At 38.4% G+C, this 20,225-nt stretch overlaps 3 protein-coding genes across 4 annotated transcripts in view; 1 reads left to right on the forward strand and 2 right to left on the reverse strand.

The window, feature by feature from the left end:
* Positions 1–2,351, reverse strand: part of adamtsl2 (ADAMTS-like 2) — a 46,621-nt gene extending 44,270 nt beyond the window's left edge. Inside the window, exon 1 of the mRNA XM_051422193.1 lies at positions 2,250–2,351. The gene's annotated coding sequence lies outside the window, so the exon portion shown is untranslated. The remainder of the gene's footprint in view (positions 1–2,249) is intronic.
* Positions 2,311–9,967, reverse strand: LOC127375856 (tetratricopeptide repeat protein 16). The gene is made up of 14 exons (XM_051422194.1): positions 9,830–9,967; positions 9,146–9,282; positions 8,858–8,948; positions 8,279–8,416; positions 7,773–7,873; positions 7,209–7,338; positions 6,433–6,647; positions 5,653–5,951; positions 4,563–4,707; positions 4,274–4,439; positions 3,916–4,049; positions 3,514–3,652; positions 2,671–2,737; positions 2,311–2,388 (listed from the first exon to the last, which is right to left on the reverse strand). The coding sequence occupies exons 1-13, from the start codon at positions 9,860–9,862 to the stop codon at positions 2,714–2,716; spliced, it is 1,752 nt and encodes a 583-aa protein (XP_051278154.1). The 5' UTR covers positions 9,863–9,967; the 3' UTR covers positions 2,311–2,388; positions 2,671–2,713.
* A 61-nt stretch (positions 9,968–10,028) lies between these two features.
* Positions 10,029–18,935, forward strand: slc2a8 (solute carrier family 2 member 8). 2 transcript variants are annotated; one of them, XM_051422195.1, is made up of 11 exons: positions 10,029–10,150; positions 10,305–10,454; positions 11,522–11,684; positions 12,504–12,710; positions 13,043–13,142; positions 14,744–14,955; positions 15,206–15,355; positions 15,763–15,871; positions 16,144–16,320; positions 16,891–17,036; positions 17,333–18,935. In XM_051422195.1, exons 2-11 carry the CDS (start codon positions 10,360–10,362, stop codon positions 17,477–17,479), a joined length of 1,506 nt encoding a protein of 501 aa, XP_051278155.1. In that variant the 5' UTR covers positions 10,029–10,150; positions 10,305–10,359; the 3' UTR covers positions 17,480–18,935. The 2 variants fall into 2 exon arrangements, with proteins under 2 accessions (XP_051278155.1, XP_051278156.1); XM_051422196.1 differs by having other exon boundaries at positions 10,066–10,150; positions 10,312–10,454.
* Positions 18,936–20,225: the final 1,290 nt, after the last annotated feature.

Here is a 20,225-nt window from a genome sequence, read left to right on the forward strand (position 1 = left end):
AGAAATACATCTGAACAAATAAAAAAAGATGACTTCTACACCAGAAAAGGGCACTTTCTCCAATATTCCACATGCAGCGACCTATTCAGAGAAGGTAAAGGGAAAATATGCTGTATCAATTTTCATTACAGTTAATTAAGCACCAAAGTGCACGGCATGAAGTGACTGCGACAGACTCTGGTATGTTTGGTATGTTTGTGCTTTTAGCTATGTGGTGTGAGTACTTTCTATGGTGAGACAGCATCTAATGTGCCACAGGTCCTTTCTCTGTGTGGCAGCTGTTGCCACAGCTGTTGTTAATGCTGTGAGGTCAGCTGCCTGTTAGAGAACACCACAGAGCTGCAGCCACAACACATCTTCACTGCTAATGTGATTACCTGTGATATACTTCAACTGACAGGTTGATGTCTGATAATGTTTGTAACTTTCTAAAACAAAGAATCCAACACCCATGCCAACTTAACACAGGAATTGCCCAGTGTGCAGAAGTAGGCCAGGTTAGATCTTCTCACTTTGCATGTGCACAACTGAGTGAAACATCATGAAGGCCTTTAGGATGAGACAGTGCAAAAAAAGTGAGTACTGTTATTCACATTTGTACGATTTACAGTGTCTCTCACCCATCTATGACAGCCGGTATTTTGTCCTCCATTTAAGCATAGCGTTTTGGAATAGGTCAAAACACTGTCTGACTTAAGACGTGGTTGGACAACGCACCATATAAGCTTGTTTAGAGCTAGTTCAGATCAAATGGTGTGTTTGAGCTTGATAAGCCAACTCTCTATTTGCAGAGACCCTGCTGCACCTCATCAATCAATAAAGATGCCATCTTGTGTATTATGAGCAATGGTCCAAATTAGTATTACCCTTTTAGACTAACACAGTGACACAGATTTAGCCTGCAGTGGATATGAAAGGGTCAACTTTTGACTCTCAGGTTGGACCCAGCTTGGCAGAATGCAGGTATTCTATGTATATATCTTATGGATGGGAATATAAGTGAATGTTATTAAAGTTTATAAACATGTACATACTATCTTACTCCATAAGAAAAAAGACATCAAGGAAAACGTGAAGGGATAAAGACAAAGAGAGAAATTAAACTAATTTGGTAGCTACAAATCCAGTACCCAAACATTAAGATCTCATGTCATATATAAAGCAATACATTACCAGTCAAACATAGTAGTAGAGCATATTGAGGAATTCTCTTATACTTAGATTGTGCCCATGCTGCCACCTATTGGACAACATGATGTAGATAAAATATAATTTGTATTATACACTATATATAGTATATTATATATTTTTCCCCACCAAGCTTAATCCCACTATCGCCTCTGAGATGTGGACCTCAGAACACCTGAAATATTTTGTTGTAGTATCACCTCCTCTTTTGTCTAAAGGCAGACTGGTGCTGTTTCACTGTGTGGATGCTGTTGGTGGGTGGCTCTCACATAGTTGTGCATGGTTCACAAGTATCACATTTGTTTTGATAATGTGTCAAAGAAGAGGAAATTAGCTAATTTTGCTAAAATCACAAACTTGGTGAACCTGTGTTGTACAAAACCATGTAACTGATATTAAATATTCAAAAGGTTTGAAAGGTGGTTTTGAGTTGTCAGCCTGTTCATGAATCTTTTTCTTTCTAGTTACACAATCCTCTTGGTCAGTTGTTCTAAAAGATATCAAATATATATGACACATGTTTACATTATATCAATATTAATGTATAATATCTGTGTATACATGTATATCTGTTCAGTCATCATATTATATATACATATTGTTATTATATTATTATAAATATTATTAATATTATCATTATATACTGTTATTAACAATAACACTACCATCATGTCATCAGTACTATTACCACCATCGTGCAACTACAACTCTTTGCACCTTACCTACCTATTTATCTTTTTTTATCTTTTCTATCTAAGTATTTTATTTTATTGTTGTATTTTATTCTATTGTTGTATTTTATTCTATTGTATTTTATTGTATTTTAATGTACCTGGCTACTATGACGACCCAATTTCCCTGGGATTAATAAAGTCTATCTATCTATCTATCTATCTATCTATCTATCTATCTATCTATCTATCTATCTATCTATCTATCTATCTATCTATCTAAATCAGTATCTAAACTATCAATTAGTAGGCTTTTAATAACTGAAAGGGGGACATGGATATGAACAATTGTAGCTCTGGCACTGGGGTCATTTATAATTCTTTCAGTACCTGCAGAAGGCTCTTCCCAATAATCTGCATCTCCTGTTGGTTTACACACTTTAGCTTCTTTCCTGCTTCAGATGGCTGTTGTGATTTGCTCGCTGTGTTCTCATTGGTCAGAGTCATCTCCTGGAGCATCACACTCAGTCTAAGAGCAAATTACGACACAAAAAACACTTGTATAAATGCCCTGCTGGTTACATGCAGTCCTACAGCAATTTGGAAAAACAAGGGCAGTTGTATCTTTACACACTGACAATAAGTGTCATTTTAGTCAATAAAAACATTTAAAAAATGAAAGTCTAATGTCTAACCTACACTTATTAGTATTATTTATGGGTTTCTACGTGTTTTTTTGTCTGTCAGCTGTTCCACAGTCAGTGTAAAGCAGGTGTGTCCCAGCCTTCTAGTGAATATTTGTGTTGCTCACTCGTGTTGATCGGAGGAGGAGCTGCAGGCATGGATGGTGTCCATCAGTTGAACTCTGACTGCTTGTCCTGCAATTGGACAACATAATGGCATTAAAGGATAATAAGTGTTGCCACTGTTGATTTACACTTTGCAGTCTGCCTTACTGTTCTCTTTCGTGTATGAAGGAACTTGTGCTGCATAATTTCCCTCTACTGTTTAAGTTTCAACAGTAAGTTTGAGTTAAAGGGCCACAGTTGTGGTTTGGAGTATTGTACACTTTCTTCAGTGTGAAAGATGTGTATGTGATTAATGATGTGTACATAAAATACCCACTGGAATCATTTTACAGTCTGAGACAAAACTAAATACACATATAAAGCACTTAGATGTAGATATTTATATTATCCTTTTCCCCACCAAGCGTAATCCCACTATCGCCTCTGAGATGTGGACCTCAAAACACTTGAAATATCTTGTTGTAGTATCACCTCCTCTTATGTCTAAAGGAAGACTGGTGTTGTTTTACTGTGTGGATGCTGTTGGTGGGTGGCTCTCATAGTTGTGTATGGTTCACAAGTATTGTTTTGATGATGTGTCAAAATTAACAGAAGAGGAAATCCAATTCTGCAAATCGCAAACTTGTGTTGTATAAAACCATGTTACTGATATCAGATATTCAAATGGTTTGCACAGTCGTTCTGAATTGTCTGTAGGTTATGTTTGGGGAACTTTTATCATTGTTATATTCCTGGATGGATAGACAGCTTTGTACGGTTTCACATAGATTTTGAAAGAGTTGTCACCCTCTGTTTATGAATCGTTTCTTTCTAGCCACTGTGGTCATTTATGATTCTTTCAGTACCTGCAGAAGGCTCTTCCCAATAATCTGCATCTCCTGTTGGTTTACAAACTTTAGCTCCTTTGCAGCTTCAGATGGCTGTTGTGATTTGCTCGCTGAGTTTTCATTGGTCAGAGTCATCTCCTGGAGCATCTCACTCAGTCTAAGAACACATTACGACACAAAAAACACTTGTATAAATGCCCTGCTGGTTACATGCAGTCCTACAGCAATTTGGAAAAACAAGGGCAGTTGTATCTTTACATACTGACAATGAGTGTCATTTTAGTCAATAAAAACATTTAAAAAATTAACTTATTAGTATTATTTATGTGGTTCTACATGTTTTTTTTGTCTGTGAGCTGTTCCACAGTCAGTGTAAAGCAGGTGTGTCCCAGCCTTCTAGTAATTATTCATGTTGCTCACTCGTGTGGATCGGAGGAGGAGCTGCAGGCATGGATGGTGTCCATCAGTTGAACTCTGACTGCTTGTCCTGCTGGACTGGACAAAACCTCAGATTTGCTGCAGCCGGGGAACAGATTCATGATCATAGGAGGCACCTACAAAGACACACACGCATTTTACTACTACTTTACTCTCATAAGCTTTGGAAATATTAATAACAAAAATGTATCAATATATATGTGTGTATATATTATTATTAATATTATTATAGTTATTCATATATTATTAAAATGTAATATATATCAAATATTATATATTAATCTCATTGAATGAAAAGGTGAAAATGTCAGTGTCAGTGGATCTGGAGGTTGAGATGAACCTCTTCATTGGTGGGATCCAGGATCAGCATGCAGATGAAGTCCTCTCTGGCACGCTCCAAGTTGAGCAGCTTTCGAAAGGCCTTTGATCTGTTCTCATAGTACCGACTGGCTTTGGGGTCGTACTTGATGGCCAGAGAAAACATGTCAACTGCCTCCTGGAAACGCCTGCAGATGCAGACACAAATACACACTCACAAATATAGCATCTAAACAAGATAAAATGAGTTTTCTCTCTAGGTTTCTCTGTGTGAATGTGGATGTAAATGTGTGTGTTTGTGTGGTTCTGACCTGTCCTGGATACAGAAAGAGCCCAGCAGGTTGTGGAGTACAGAGAGACGGAGATGGACGGACGGGTCATCACACAGCATCATCTCCTCAGCCTGCTGGTAGTCAGCTAGAGCATAACACCACTCACCCTGCCTATAGAAACAGTCTGACACACACACACACACACACACACACACACACACACACACACACACACACACACACACCATACACATAAATAAATGGATCCTTCCGACAAACGTAACAGACCTTTTTCACAGCAGCCATTTGGACATAAAATAATAGGGTAAACACAGGTGTTACCAATGATACTAATTGAGGTTCCGTAACATTCAGGTCAAACAGAGTCAGGGTGCTGCTACTGTGCATGTTGGCTCACTGGAAAGGCTCTGCTACACTAAATGGAACTGAACCTTAATAAGCATCATTTGTAACAACTGTTACTTTACTATTTTCTGTCCAAATGGCTGCTGTGAAAAAGGTATTTGTTTTAAGTCACTCAATGTTTTTGATTAATGAAAAAGAAAACTATGAAAATTACCCATCCCGATTTCCCAGAATTTTCTGTCAATCAACTAAGTCATAAATGGACTAATCATTTCTGTGCTAGTGTGTTTAGATAGAACTGCTGCTGAGGGTGTAGTCAGCAAGCAACTTTGAATCCCAAATACATTTAGTGAATAATGGTGTTGGAGAGTGGTGACGCAGAACAAATATTCATACTCCACTGCTGAGAAATGTTGATCAGGTTTGTCAGGCTGAACCTGTCTGGCTGACAGTCTCAGTGCCACCTGACTTACATATGCACACCTTACCTGGTTGGTCAATGTCATTTTTACTTCATCTTAACAACAAGGAAAAACTTGATGACACAATGACACAAATATTTTCTTCGTCTTTTCTACGTGCAGGAAGTTTTAAAGTACAGATTTCAGGGATAATTTATATACTTTATATGCTTTCAAACCTTAATTCTGGCCTGAGCAAAAAATTCTCCACTGACTGATGTTTCAATATACACAAAATGAGTATGTGTGCGCAGTAAAGAAAGAGATACACACACACACTCACAAACCGTGCATAGCCTCACCTCCTCGGTTCAGGTACAGGCCTGCCTGGCCCTTCTCCTCCTCAATGGCCTTGTTGAGAAGCAGAGTCGCCTCCGCATAGAGGCCTTCACTGAGGCACTGAACAGCAAAATCATTGTAGGTGAGAACCAGCTGAAACTGTGCCTCCTCTTGCACAGAGCTGCACTCATCCTTCTTGTCTCTGGCCTCTGCCTGACCTCTGACCTTCTTCTCTCCCTCCACCTTCTCGCTCAGCTCGACAGCCTGGACCAGATCCTCGATGGCTGCTGTGAAGTCATTCAGACGTCGGTACAGAATCCCTCTGATGGACAGAGAATTAGATTAAATGAAACTGAAATGATTTTAATTGAAATGAAATAAAAATGTAGCTCAATAGGGTTGAAGGGAAATTAATTTAAAAGAACTAATTAAATAAAATTTTCCTGACTTTAACGTACAGCACTGCAGAAGTTTTTAATTAATCATTAAAGCAAAATCTTAATTAAATCTTATAGTTAGTTAAGAATAAAGAATACCAATCATCACAGTAACATTTAAGCCTTCTCTGTTTCATATTGCTACAAAATCAATAACTTGCATTTGAAAAAAATGTGATTCCTTTATTCAGTGTTTTCCTCGCGCTGTCAAAAAACATGTAGGTTATCAAACTTCATTATGTCAACTTGGACATTTGTTGACTTTACTTTACACCATCTTTGTAAGTGAGAGATGTCTTCTACATATTTCACTACTCTATTTATTACTTGAAGCTTGTTTAAAGGTTTCATATTGGTCGAAATCACCTGAACAGGTAGAGGCGTCCGTCCAGTGGGCAGTTCGCCAGAGAAATATTGATCATACAGAGGGCTTCAAGCAGCTGGCCAGTCAAGGCTCTGTCCACAGCCTGTTGTCTGGCCTGTTCACTGGCTTCATGCAGCTGCAGCAGCAGGGCTTCAGCCACTGGACACGTTGGGTTTAACGCCAATGCCGACTTCACGTCTTGATAACACTGTGATGTCTGAATGAGAGAGAAAATCACTGGCAGTTTAATCACAGATATTTGATTGTGTAGTTACAGTAGGTGCAGCATATGTAAGATTATATATGCATAGTTTTATGTTTATAGAGTTTGAATATTCTATAACCCAGTGTGTACTAACAAATGTTCTATGTCTAAATATTTAAACACACATCAGCAAGATCAATTATATTGCAAGATATCACTGCACAAAAATCTTGTGATTTTAATATTTCTATTAATTTGTTTGTGGAAGACATTTATCTATATATATATATATATATATATTTATTTATTTATTTATATATTTATGTGTAAATGTGTTTAATCATGATAAATCTTTTTTTTTTCTGTCAGAAGGAGAAACTAAATATTTTAAATCCTGTTACAAAACACTTTGTTACTTCTGTTGTCTGTGGCCTTACTATTGTTTGTTTTCGTGGCTGTGGACCTATTCTGCTATCCTATGTCCTGCTGCTTGATTCTTTACAGTATCAGTTAACTGAGTATATGCTTCTGGTTTTAGGTATTTTAAGTGTAATAAGTGCCTGCAGTTGTAACCTGGTTGAGCAATTTGTGCAGTCGGGCTCTGAGGATGTAAAGGTCGGAGGTGGAACCATACAACACCATCCAATTGTTCACCAGCTTCAGACAATCAGTGTGGTGACCTGCAGCTGTCAGGCAGGCCAAGCTGGGATACAAGTCACAAAATACATTAAGGAACTATGTGTCTGAATTAGAAACAAAAATTGAGCGAAGCCTGGGAGCTAGTTCAGGCAGTCAACTCGAGCTGCGTTGTTATACACACATGACATGCCTCACACTCCATAATCACTAACCAAGCACACCCTTCCAATCTGGCGGTCTATTTAAACTGCACAATTTCCCGGCTCTCCCTCCACTGTTGCCCTGCATCCGTATTGCTGTCTGCTGCTCTTTAAGCCCCACCACCACCCCAGCATCACAGTTTGTTGGTATGGGGTTGCATAGCATTATGACCACCAGGGAGCCCAGGTGGGCATAATATTATGACTGATCGGTGTATATACATAGCATATATCTGACATCTATCTCTAAAATCTAAACACAAACTTTAATCTATATCTTAGTACGGAGGTCCCTGACCTTCTGATCTCGTAGGCCCTGCAGTCGGGCTTTACCTCAGCAGCTTTGTGGAAGGCCTTCAGGGCCTCCAAGAAAAGGCCTCGGTCAAACAAACACTGGCCCTGAGGACAATAGAAAAATGGAACGATCATCATTCAATTATTTTATGTTTATTATGAAGGGTCCCTTATTATCAGCGCAACAGCAGAATAAACCTGAATTTCAAGGTGAATGATATTGTGAACATGCAAAACAGAGAACACTGAATAACAAATTAAAGTCCAGGGAGGGGCAGCAAACATTTTAAGCTCTTAATCACATTAACTTACTCACATGAATGCACAATTTATCAGTACTGAGTCCAAATTCACCTGTGTTTAGTCTATTAAATTGCTTTAAATCCTAACATGTAACATTATGGACGATCTACTGGCAGAAATTGAATATAATATTAATAGGCGTGTTTGTTACTGTACATGCAACAGTAACATTAAACCCCAGCCAAAACAGAAGAGTGTAATGTGTACCTGGAGATAGTAAATGAATGCCAAGCGTGCACTGAAGGCCCCGGGCTCCAGGAGCCTGGCCCGTTTGTAATAGGCTGCTGCTGACTGGAAGTCACACAGCTGCAGGTACGCCTCTGCCTGGCTCACACACAGCTCAGTCTACAACACACAATAGCAGAAGTTATCACACTCAGAAGAGGAATTAAAAAAATGCACAAACAGTGTGTCTGAGGCATAGGAAGCTACTGGAGCTTATTGAAACATATCACATTAACAGACACTAACAAAAATACCAAGAAAGTAAAACACATGCAAAGTGAACATAGAACATATGTGTCAGGTAATTAGATTTTTACTTAGATTATTAGGGTACTTTGATTACTATAATCAGGGTTATTACTAAAGGTAATTTAGAAACAAAGCAGGTTTACAATCACATTTTTGCCTCTCTCGTGAACACCTGAGCTATTTACCATAAAAATTCATCAAAAAAATCTCAATAAAAAATGGCACGTCAGTACTGCCCATCAATAACTCGAAGCACAAACAATAACAGTAAGTATTAACATGGGTAACTTTGTGCCTTAGTTAGTCCAGCACCTGCTCTGGCTGCAATGTAATGGCTTCGGAGAAGCACATCACAGCCTTCTCATACTGGGACTTTCCCATTGCCTCTTTTCCATTTGTGTAACTGCAAAGAAACATCAGAATTTATTTAACAGTTATACAACCCTGAGACACAATATTTGCAACGCAGATATGATCTTTGCTTCTATATCTGAATGCCATTACGAACTGATGACGCATGGCTGTAAGTGAGGCTAAAGTAGAACCCTTTCGTTCATCCTTGACAATGTGTCTTTCTTTAATTTCATTCATGATGCTCACATCTCTGCAGCCTGGCTCTCAATGATGAGGCTCCCCTGTGGCTCTTTCCTCTGGGAGTGTTTCTCTCCTGGTGCCACAAAGCTCTGCTCCTCAGCAATCAACTGACAACACATTTCACTTTTCCTAGCAGTGCCAGCCTACAACACGAGGAGGATTAGGCTGACTGACAATGAAAACATATCTTCATTTCCTATGGAAACTTGAAAAAGTTATACTTAAAATATGCCGTCATTTTTTTCAAGATTAAGTAAACAGAGTTTATCCCAATGTGTTGACCATCTCAGTAATGCTTTCTGGTGCTTGTGCTATAAAACTTAACACTAAATTATTGATTTTATTTCAAACATAGCGAGAAAGCTAACGTTACCTTTAAATGAAAATTAAACACTTTTTTTCACAATATTTGCTATTGCATAAACCTGCACCTTACTGAAATAAAATATTCAACTGGCTAGTTAGCTTCAAACTAAAAGTCTCACACTAAACTAATTTCAAATGTAACTAACTTAACGATATCTCATAAGTTTAGTTTACGTTACTTTATGTAACTTTACTAACACTATGGTTTAGTATTAACAGTTACCTAGCTACCGTTAAGTTAACGTTAGCTAGGAGGGTTGCCGCCAGATAACTAAGTTAACGTTAGTTATTACTTTGCTATTGTTTTGTAAAAAAAACATTTACCGACTGGTCATTTCTCTTCTCAAAAGTGTCCATTGTCTTGTTCAAATAGCTTATATAAGTTGTTTTACATTAAATTTGTCCACTTTTGGCCACATTTTCCTTTTGCTAACGTAATCCTAAATCTTAATGTCACCATGGAAACCAATTTCGTCAAACGTTTTTATTTTGTCAACAAAGAACTTAAGATGCCATACTTTTATTTTGAAAACGGGAAATGACAGGCAGTCCCTGTGATCAGCTGACTGAAATGTTGACAAAGCAAGTTGGCCGGCGGTGAAGGAAGCAAAATCCTCGCCGACAGCTTCGGCGATGAATTAACTGGTCAGTTTCCAACAAGGGACATGTCCGATGTTTACTTCACGGCTACATGTGATACTGTATAGTTTCCTTTTTCGATTCCGGCCTCGTGTGACTGCACATTGGCCCGTTTGTACAGTCGCTAACGTTACTGTGGATTTTCTGACCTGTAATCCAGGTAAAAGGTGAACAAGAAAAGAGGGCAAACACCAGGAAACCTTGCTGCTGTCAGTATGGACATCCAGAACGAGAGGAGAAGGCTGCTGGATGCGGAGGGTGGAGATGAGGATCCTACAGGGCTCATGTCTGAGCAGGATGCTTACCTGAGGTCAGTGGACACACACACACACACACACACACACACACACAGGGTCGAGCTCAGGGTAGCTGCAGTAGGTTTACTGCATGGCCAACTGGATTAGTAGCTACTGCTGTTGCTACAAAAGCGAATGGGCATCCAAATAAACAAACAAACAAACAAACAAACAAACACGACGATGGTTTATAAAAGGGCAATTCCCGAGGTTTTGCCCGTTTAGTATATAGGACATATTTTACATCACATCTAACTGTTAAACACGTGTTTAAAACATTTGAATGCACTTTGTCTCTCATTCCAAGGATTCAGTCATTTTTATTTATTTTATATATAAATCAGTTAGTAGACTCTTGACATTTACTACCTAATCAAAAGTCACGTCTGGATTCATTTTGGTTTTTCACGTAAGTTTGACGTAGTCAAGCTACATTATATAGTGGCTTTACCATGCAGAAATAATGTAATTGTAAAGCCAATAAAATAGCCAGTAATAGTGGAAAATGGCCATCACAAGTACCCCAAACCTTAAGTGACATCTTCAGTCAGATATTCAGTTAATGATAATGTAAAAACTGTAAACAGCAGAAAACCCTCTCACCAGATATGCTGGAATCAAACATTAAACCTGGGAAGTGATTGACTTAGAGACTGATTCAGTCAGTGAATTTCCTTTCAGTCAACTAATCAATGAATTGACTGTTTCAGCAAAACAGTGTTGTTTTTCCCTGTCCTACAGAAAGCAATAGAAGGCTGTGTGGAACAGTAGAACATTTATGTACATTCAGTGTCTTTAATTGTACAACCTGCGTTCAGAAATGGTCAGCAACAATGGAGATAAAACTTGCTAACACACTGGTGAAGTTCCTGAAGTGCTGTTAAGTCACACACTCCAAATCCTCTTCTACTACATTATCATGTTAGTGTACTTACTCTACAAGTATGGATTAAACTGTGTTTGTATCATTCTTAGTGTTTAAACTGTTAATACTTACTTGTATTATATTAAAAGTAATGTAACTGAATAGACAGACTATAAATACCAATATTTAAAACTCAGTTCCTCTTTCTCTCCACAGTAAAGTGAAGAACAAGAATTTGTACCTGGCAACGTTTGCGTCTGTTCTGGGTCCCATGAGTTTCGGGTTCGTGTTGGGATACAGCTCTCCCGCCATTCCCGAACTAACCAAGATTGCTGACCCTCGGCTGCGGCTGGACGATAACCAGGCCTCCTGGTTTGGGGTATGACGGCAGCTATGGCAATTTAATATCACATGTCTCAAAGCAGAACAGATGTTAGACAGTGCATTTTTAATTTATCAGCAGTTTTATGTCATCACATGTTGTCTCAACTCACCTCACTGGAGTTCAAAACCTAATTACAGTATAAAGACGTAGAGGAAAGAGCTCATAGTAACAGAATCCAAATGCAATTATAATAAAAGATTTGCTGACTTACTTATATTTTATTTTTTAATTTGGATTAGTTCCTGAAAATTTGCAGAAGTTCTTTAAAGTAGATGATAAGTATGTGTCATTTTTAAATGCTAATTTACAGTTTTTTTCATTCCATAGTGGGATTTTTTAATCTGAAACGTTTAAATGTCTCACTCATTCAGACACTAGAATAAAAAGACGTAGTAGTAATGTCAGGTGACTGACAGGTGAACTCTCACAGTTCAATCATCAGGCGTCTGTACTACTGAAAGAGAGAAGTCAACTACGACTCCCAAGGTGCATTTCACACACATCCCATCACCGAACGTCAATATTAGTTTAATGATTGTGGCTTCTTTTTATACATTGAATGTGTATAGTTATTCCTGTTAAATGGGTATTTGTGTGTGGACATGCTGTCCTGGTCTTATAAAATGAAATGAGCATCATAGATAATCATGACTGAAGGGTTTAAAGAGAAAAGCTAGTCAGCAAAAAATAGCAGATTTGAACAAAATGGCAATAATTTACCTTACATCTGCTTAACTTGGAGTATTACAATTGTAAAATGCTGATAAATGTATAGAAGTAATTTCCTGAAGCCCTGTGTTGGTTGTTTTTCAGTCCATAGTGACAGTGGGAGCAGCGGCCGGCGGCCTGCTGGGCGGTTGGATGGTGGGGAAGATCGGCAGGAAGCTCAGTCTGATGTTCTGCTCGCTGCCGTTCGTCTTTGGCTTTACCATTATCATCGCAGCACAGAACGTGTGGATGCTGTACATCGGCAGAGTCCTCACCGGCCTCGCCAGCGGGGTCACGTCACTGGTCGTCCCGGTAAGGATTCAGGTTCCTGCTTCATCCTCATTCCATCCTAGCACTGATATTTGTTTGTTATATGAATGACTTTAGTCAGATAATTGATTAATCATTGACGAAAAATATACTGGTATATTCAAGTATGTATAAAGCAAACATTTCAAACATCCTATGGTTTTAGCTTCTCGCATTTGCTGTTTCTTTATTTTATATCATGGTAACTTTAATATGTCTGAGTTTGAATGACAAAAAAACCTATCTGAGGACATCATTTTGGACTTTTGATGTGGACTTTCCTCTATTTATGTGGTTTTATGAACCATCCTCCTGTGTAATTTTTCTTCTTACAGCTCTATATCTCTGAGATGGCACACGAGCGGGTACGTGGGACATTAGGCTCCTGTGTGCAACTCATGGTGGTGCTAGGCATCATGGGAGTGTATCTCGCAGGTATGTAAGCTCAGCTTTGAGGTGTTTATGGTGTCCTTGAATCTCATTTTGTTAAGTCTGACCCCAGGTTATTGAAACTGGCTGAATGTTTAGATGAACAGAAGAACGAAGGTTCACACTGTACAGAATATGCAGCCCCCTGTGGCAAATTGTGAATTTGGGCCTCGTGAATACATTTTGACTTGACTTGACAAGAGAAGAGCAACCACAAGGTTACTCTAACAGAGCAGTCTACGATCTGTAAATCATTGAGAAATTTCAATGATATAATTTCTAATGTTACAACATCCTGCATTATGAACATAATGCAATCTGCTCTTTTATTGGAAACTATGTAATATTTTTGCTCTTTCTGGTTATTATCTATTACACATTAGCTCTGTCAAACACCCTGTGCAACACAACTTTGTTTAAAGTGCTTTTTTTCTGAGGTTTTGCTGTTTTAAACCTGTGGATCAAAGGTTGTGAAGAAGAGATGACCAAAACCTGGCCATCATGTGATGTGATCACGCTCAGATATGATCTGCCTCTTCGACAGCAGCCTCACTGGTTGCCCTTTGTGAAAATAGCTGCTTCTCACTAATGTAGTTAGCTGCATGCCATTTACGTTTACTCAATAGAAGCTGGTGAGTCACATGAGATGGGTTGTCTCATGTTAGAGGACAGTGAAAAAATATATGGTTGTTATAACATTTGGGTTGAATGGCCCTTTAATGTGTCAATCGTTTGGTATTTATTTAGTCAACACTATATAAAGGACAAGTTAGCAAATGATTCAATGGACTAAAGTTCCTAAATTTTATGGCACATTTGTACCTCGGTCAATATGAAGAGAAAGTATTCCCCAGATGGAATAGCTTTATGTAGAATGGGAAAATATGTTCCATGTAATCATGTTTATCAGCAATAACTGTTAGTTTGCAAGCTAAAAAGATAAAAGAAACTATCACAAACCAGCAGCTGTTCAGCACATAGATGAGCAATGAGATCGTTGTAGAAAATTCAGTGGAACAATCAGATCAGCCGAGAAGCATATTTTTAGATGCAGCAGATGCAGACATTCGTGAGGAAACCTGGACTTAAGCTCCACTGTGTGCCGCAGTCTTCAGTCTGTTGTGTACAGTTCAGTGCCAGGCATGACACCTCCGGAGAAAAACTCACATCTTCTTGGGTCAAAAAATGGGGACTAGGGGACAAAGGCAACTGATGTCATTTTTTATTGAGAGGCCCCTTGATTCCTCAAGGGGTTCAGGATCCCTCAACATCCTCTCAGTCTGTTACCTGATCATATTCAAAAAGGTTAAGAACCTATATAATTGTGTAACACTTGTTAAGTATGGAAATAAGAATATAACACATAAGAGAAAAGAGAAGAGAAATGTTATGTTATTTGCTAAACTTGAAAACAGTATGTAAAAGGGAAGGTGGGCAACTATTGTTGCGTGATGGATGAACTGATAGACTCAGGCTGATCCATAATCTGTCCTGGATAGAGCTGAGACAACTAGTCTATTAGTTGATCGGCAGCCAATTCGTAACTCCTGTGTTTTTCAAAATAATGTCTGATTCCAGCTTCTGAGCAGTATGAACTCATCCTGCAGGTCTTTTCCTGGACTGGCGCTGGCTGGCAATCTGCAGCTCCATCCCGCCTACACTGCTGATGGTCAGTATGTGCTTCATGCCAGAGACGCCCCGCTTCCTGCTGTCACAGGGCAAGAGGCGGGAGGCTGAGGAGGCTCTACGCTTTCTGCGTGGACCGGACGCCCCTGTCGAATGGGAGTGCGCCCGCATCGAGGACGCCTGTGATCAGCAGGCAAGTCTGTGGTTGGCGTGGCTGTGATGTGGTGGACAGTGTCCACTGTGAGAATGTGGTTTGTGATTGAGCAGAGGTGGAACAGAGACAGGTACTGAGTGAAGTCACCACAGGAAATGCTGCAGAAACCAAAGACTCAAATCAACAAATGACCAGAACATTTTCGACAGCACCAAGTCAAACAGTCTAGTTTGCAGTCGCAGACACTCAAATGCCTCGCTGATTGTATCGTCTTTTTGTTTTGTCTCAGGGCTCCAGTTTCCATATGTCAGACCTGAAAGACCCTGGTGTCTACAAGCCTCTGGTGATCGGCGTCATGCTGATGTTATTTCAGCAGATGACGGGGATCAATGCAATCATGTTCTACGCTGAGAGCATATTTGAACAGGCACATTTTAAGGTGAGGTTTAACTTATTATTTACTCGGTAAATTAACACAGCAGAATACAATCATAATTGGCCTGTTCTTACCAAAACCACTCCACGTTGGTCTTTAAGAACAAAGAATAATAAAAACAATAAAAAAATCATCAATCAAAACAATGATACTGTTTGTATGTACCTGTTCGTATCAGTAATTAAACTTTAATTTAGTACTATACCTATTTTAAACCACAACTGAATGTAAATGCAAACAAAAAGTAAATTTTAAAAGATAAATTGACAAAACTTCAACTAGAAATCCCACACAGAAAAGAAACTACAACCATGTGTGAACACATCAGAAATCACGTTTTGTAAATTTTTGGTGAAAACACAGTTTTGTGTTGTTGAAAGTATACATGTGAAAGTTTTGTTGTTTTTCAGGAGAGTGACCTGGCCTCAGTGATCGTGGGTCTGATTCAGGTCGTCTTTACAGGAGTGGCAGCGCTGATCATGGACAAAGCTGGAAGGAAAGCTCTTCTCGTTATCTCAGGTATTTTCAGTCAAGTTAATATTTTAAACTAATTCCATTCACCTTTTTTAATAGCAGAAAGTTCTCCTCTCATTTACTCATGTGTCTCTACTATTGACTCTTATACAGAAAATACAACCATTTATTTGAAGTATTTTATTTCCTTTTATTTAATTGGATAGTGGTTTTGGGTGTTGGAATAACATCATTTAATCTGTTCATTTCTCTCTTTAGTACCAGACAAGAGTGCCAAGTCATGACTGATTTTGTTTGTTTTCCCATTAACAACCAAGGTGTTGCCATGGCAATCAGCACCACAGCGTTCGGGGTTTACTTCTACCTGATGTCCAAACTTCACAGCACCACGTCGCTGAGCCTCTTGATGCTGGACATCAAGAGCAAAGCTGGCGAAGAACCCCATGCTGACCTGGCCTGGCTGGCCCTGGCCAGCATGGCGGTCTTCATCACTGGTGAGATCCATTCCAATCCAATCCAGTCAAAGTTCCAACTTATTAGCAGAATGCAAGATTTTATATTTAAATGCTCAGGTCAAAGAGGATATTTCTGGTGCAATATCTGAGCTAAATTTGGGTTTCATCTGCAAAGTGTCTAATGCCACAAAAGGACTAAATCAACTCAGACAAAACTTACACAACCACACAGTAAGGAAATATTGATAAAATATTTTGTTTTGTGACATGTTCTCAAAAAATCAAAACTTATCCGCTGTTGTAAACATTAACGGAGGGCTATGATGTTGAATATTACAGGGACTGTGAGAAATACAATGCAGATCCCACAGTATAGATTTTATTCATATGATGGTGTTTTCTTTATACTATGACAGTTTTCCTAAAATTAAATTAGTTTTTAATCACAATATACCGGCGTGCTTACAGTATGGCAATGTATATAATTGTAACCCCTGCATTGTGATATATATCGTATCGCCAGATTCTTGACAATGCACAGCCCTATTACACAGGTGATTTTCAAGAGCATATGGATCGTACTACATTAATAATTGTTACTGTGTCCAGGTTTTGCGCTTGGTTGGGGCCCGATCCCATGGCTGGTCATGTCAGAGATTTTCCCAGCCAAAGTGAGGGGGGTTGCCAGCGCTGTCTGTGTCCTCACCAACTGGACCATGGCGTTCATCGTCACTAAAACCTTTCAAGACATGATGGTGAGTGCTCATCAGGACACTATTTGAAGGGTTTTGGTTAAAAATACATTTTGGGACATACATTTTTTTTATGGGAGGCCTGATAGGACATGGGTAAAGATATTGTTTTTAGTCAGTCACTGTCCATTCAACTTAAAGCTTTTTATTTGCAAATCAGCAAATTATTTGATAATTGATAAATAATAATCCTAAATAATAATACAGTCCTGTTGCCTTCTTGTGTGTTTTGGTATGTATTGTGAAACTTTCCGACATCACTGAGACATCCATGTCTTTGTAACTGCAAACTCTTCCAGACTATTCTAACCAGCGCTGGAACCTTCTGGCTCTTCGCCTGTATGTGCATCCTCAACGTCATCTTCACCATCGCCTTCATCCCAGAAACCAAGGGCAAGACACTTGAGCAGATCGAAGCCACTTTCAGAGGGACATCAGGTCCATGAAGCTCCCCCCTTCTGCTAAGAAATTACTTGTCAACTGACACTGTGTGGGCATTTTACAAAACTTTGCTATACCTATAAAGCTATGAAGCTTGATTGAAAACTTTCTTATCACACACTAATACAACAGCACTGTAATAACTCTGGCCTTAATGAAGGTTACAATGTTCAATTTTTTTGTTCAGACTGTTTCAGGGAGGTGCTGATTCAATTGTGATCATTTTGGAGGATGCAAGTTAAGGTGCTGCTGAACTGAGAGGTGTTTCTAATATTTGTCCATCCCATATATATATCAATGAGGTCTGACTAAACTGGTGACTGGTTGTAAATCATCTGTTTCTGCAGGAACTCTGACCTCCAACATTAAAGAATTTGATAATCAGGCCATTAAATACAGTTTTCCGCATGTGAAATCCTTTAAATATGTTCTTGTGCTGAGAAAAAACATCTCTAACAGGAACAAAATACTCTTTTAAACACTGTGTTGTAGAGTGACTCCCAGTGAGCAGATTCAGTGCAGGTTTAGTGTTTAGTTAGTTTGACTGGATGGGACACTTGAGACTGGTGGAGAGGAGCTGGCATCCTCAGTGTGCTGCTACCTCTAGCAAGACAACTCTACACTGCCCCCTGCAGGTCTCACTGCTGTAGCTCTCCTCTAAGTCTGATCTCTGATCAGCAAAGTTTTTCTGCACAGGTTTAAAATTTCCTTTTCTTGGCAGTTTGACAGTTACCCAGCTTTATAGAAAGCTATAAAACTGAAAATCATGTACATAGTTCTATAACACTGGGGTCTTGGATTCTCTACTGTGAAGTATCAAATGTATACTCCACCCCAAATTGTTCCTTTGAGTGTCAAAGATGTTTTTTTAAAGAGAAAAGAGGCTGTGGTAAGCTTGAATTAATATCAGGTATCCATAGTTGCTTCTGAAGCCACTGCTGCAGCATATTTCTATTGTTCACAGATGTTCCATTTTTAAACCAGTTATGGTTTAAAACACAGGATCTGTCTTAATCCTCACGTTCGTTATTTCAGCGGGTTAAACCTTTTCTATACTAACAATATGCTTGATCAAAGAGAAGAAATACTCTCTCACATTATTTTCCATTTCACAAAAGCTACAATGCAATGCTATAACAGAGTGTAGGGAACAAATAGTTTTTAAAACAGTATTGGTATTCACTTGATTCAGTGCCAATGCATCAGAATTATTTTCTTCTTTTACTAGATAAGAATAATGTCCGGTGTCCTTGCTCCTTCTACTCGAAACAACTTTGAAGGAATTTTGCAGAAACTTTATTGTACTGATGTTTTGAGAAGTGAGTGTGCTGTTTACACTGACTGTAAATGTAACTGTGTGTTTTACATCATCAGATAAATGAAGTAAAACTAAACAGATTCTGTGATGCAAAACTATGAAAAAATAAAATTACAAACTGCCAACTGTGAAGTCTCTTACAAGCAAGATTCTGGGTGTGTTTTTGTAATGTTTTTTGTAAAAATGTTCACTTGGGGTACTCTTAAACAAACTATTTTAAACATGTCTTATCTGACTTCTACACACTTCACATAGTTATTATTTCACACTTAAGAAGATGTGACTTATTTGAAGAAAACAAATCATCTGACTATTTTACTAACTTTTTTTATAGTTCATATGATTTCATGCCCTTCTTTCCTTTTTTACTCATTTGTCTCTCTGTTGGAATAAATGATTGTATGTTTGTATTGTTTGTTTGCAATGCGTTCTATGAAGCTATGAAATAGATATAATTTGTTCCACTCTTTAAACCCTTTTTCTGCTGGCTGGGTGTTTCACTCATAATTTAGTCTGGACAGGATCAAATGATGCTCTTTGTTCCCAATTCTCCGCTATGAATTTCCCAACTTGTGTTCATTATCCCGATGTAAAACTGAATCATCCCATTAAGTGTGTTCTTCAATAAAATACCTGAGTTGTGTGTTATATGCAGTAATGATTCAAGAATCTTCAGCTTTATTATTATTTTAAACCCACTTGGCAAAAACCGCCGTGTGATGCACAGGGCAGAAAGACATCCGTGTAATCATATTAAAGCAAATACTAAATTCTGGCAGGATGATGTATTTATCTAAAATATTATTTATTATATATATATAGATTCAAAAAGATAATCCTTTTAAAAAATATTTATAAAAATTCCAGGTGTTGAATGGTTGCTAAAGAATTGTATGATTCTATGACTTATTAATGATTATCATTTTTGTATATATATTTTTTGTTTTTACAGGTAGCATAAAGGGAACGAAAACTGGAATTTCATTATACATTATACATTACAGTTTTTCTCAATTGTTTACACACAATTACTGGTACTTGAGACACAATGACCACAACATGTAACTCATGCACCAACCCCCTGAACCAATTCTGCTAAACTACAAGCACAATTCCTGCTTTACACTCAAATTGCAGTTCTAAAACACACTTTTTTCAAAACACTACACACAATTCTCTGCATTTGACACAGTTTTCATGAAGAAAATATCTTGTTTTCACAAGGAACACACTGTCATTCAAAATTCTAAAGTTAATTGCCCTACTATGCACACTGACTCATCACATGGGCAAACACCTGTCACACAGTTTTACAATTAGCAATCAGAGCTTTAGCATAAAAGGGCAACAGGTTAGGGTTAGATATAGCAGTTGATGCTTTTCATGGCTGGATCCACAATATTTCCCCCACTGCTTGGCCAGGGAAACATTGC

This window comes from Dicentrarchus labrax, unplaced genomic scaffold (assembly GCF_905237075.1).
Source record: "Dicentrarchus labrax unplaced genomic scaffold, dlabrax2021, whole genome shotgun sequence".
Lineage (NCBI taxonomy): Eukaryota > Metazoa > Chordata > Actinopteri > Moronidae > Dicentrarchus > Dicentrarchus labrax.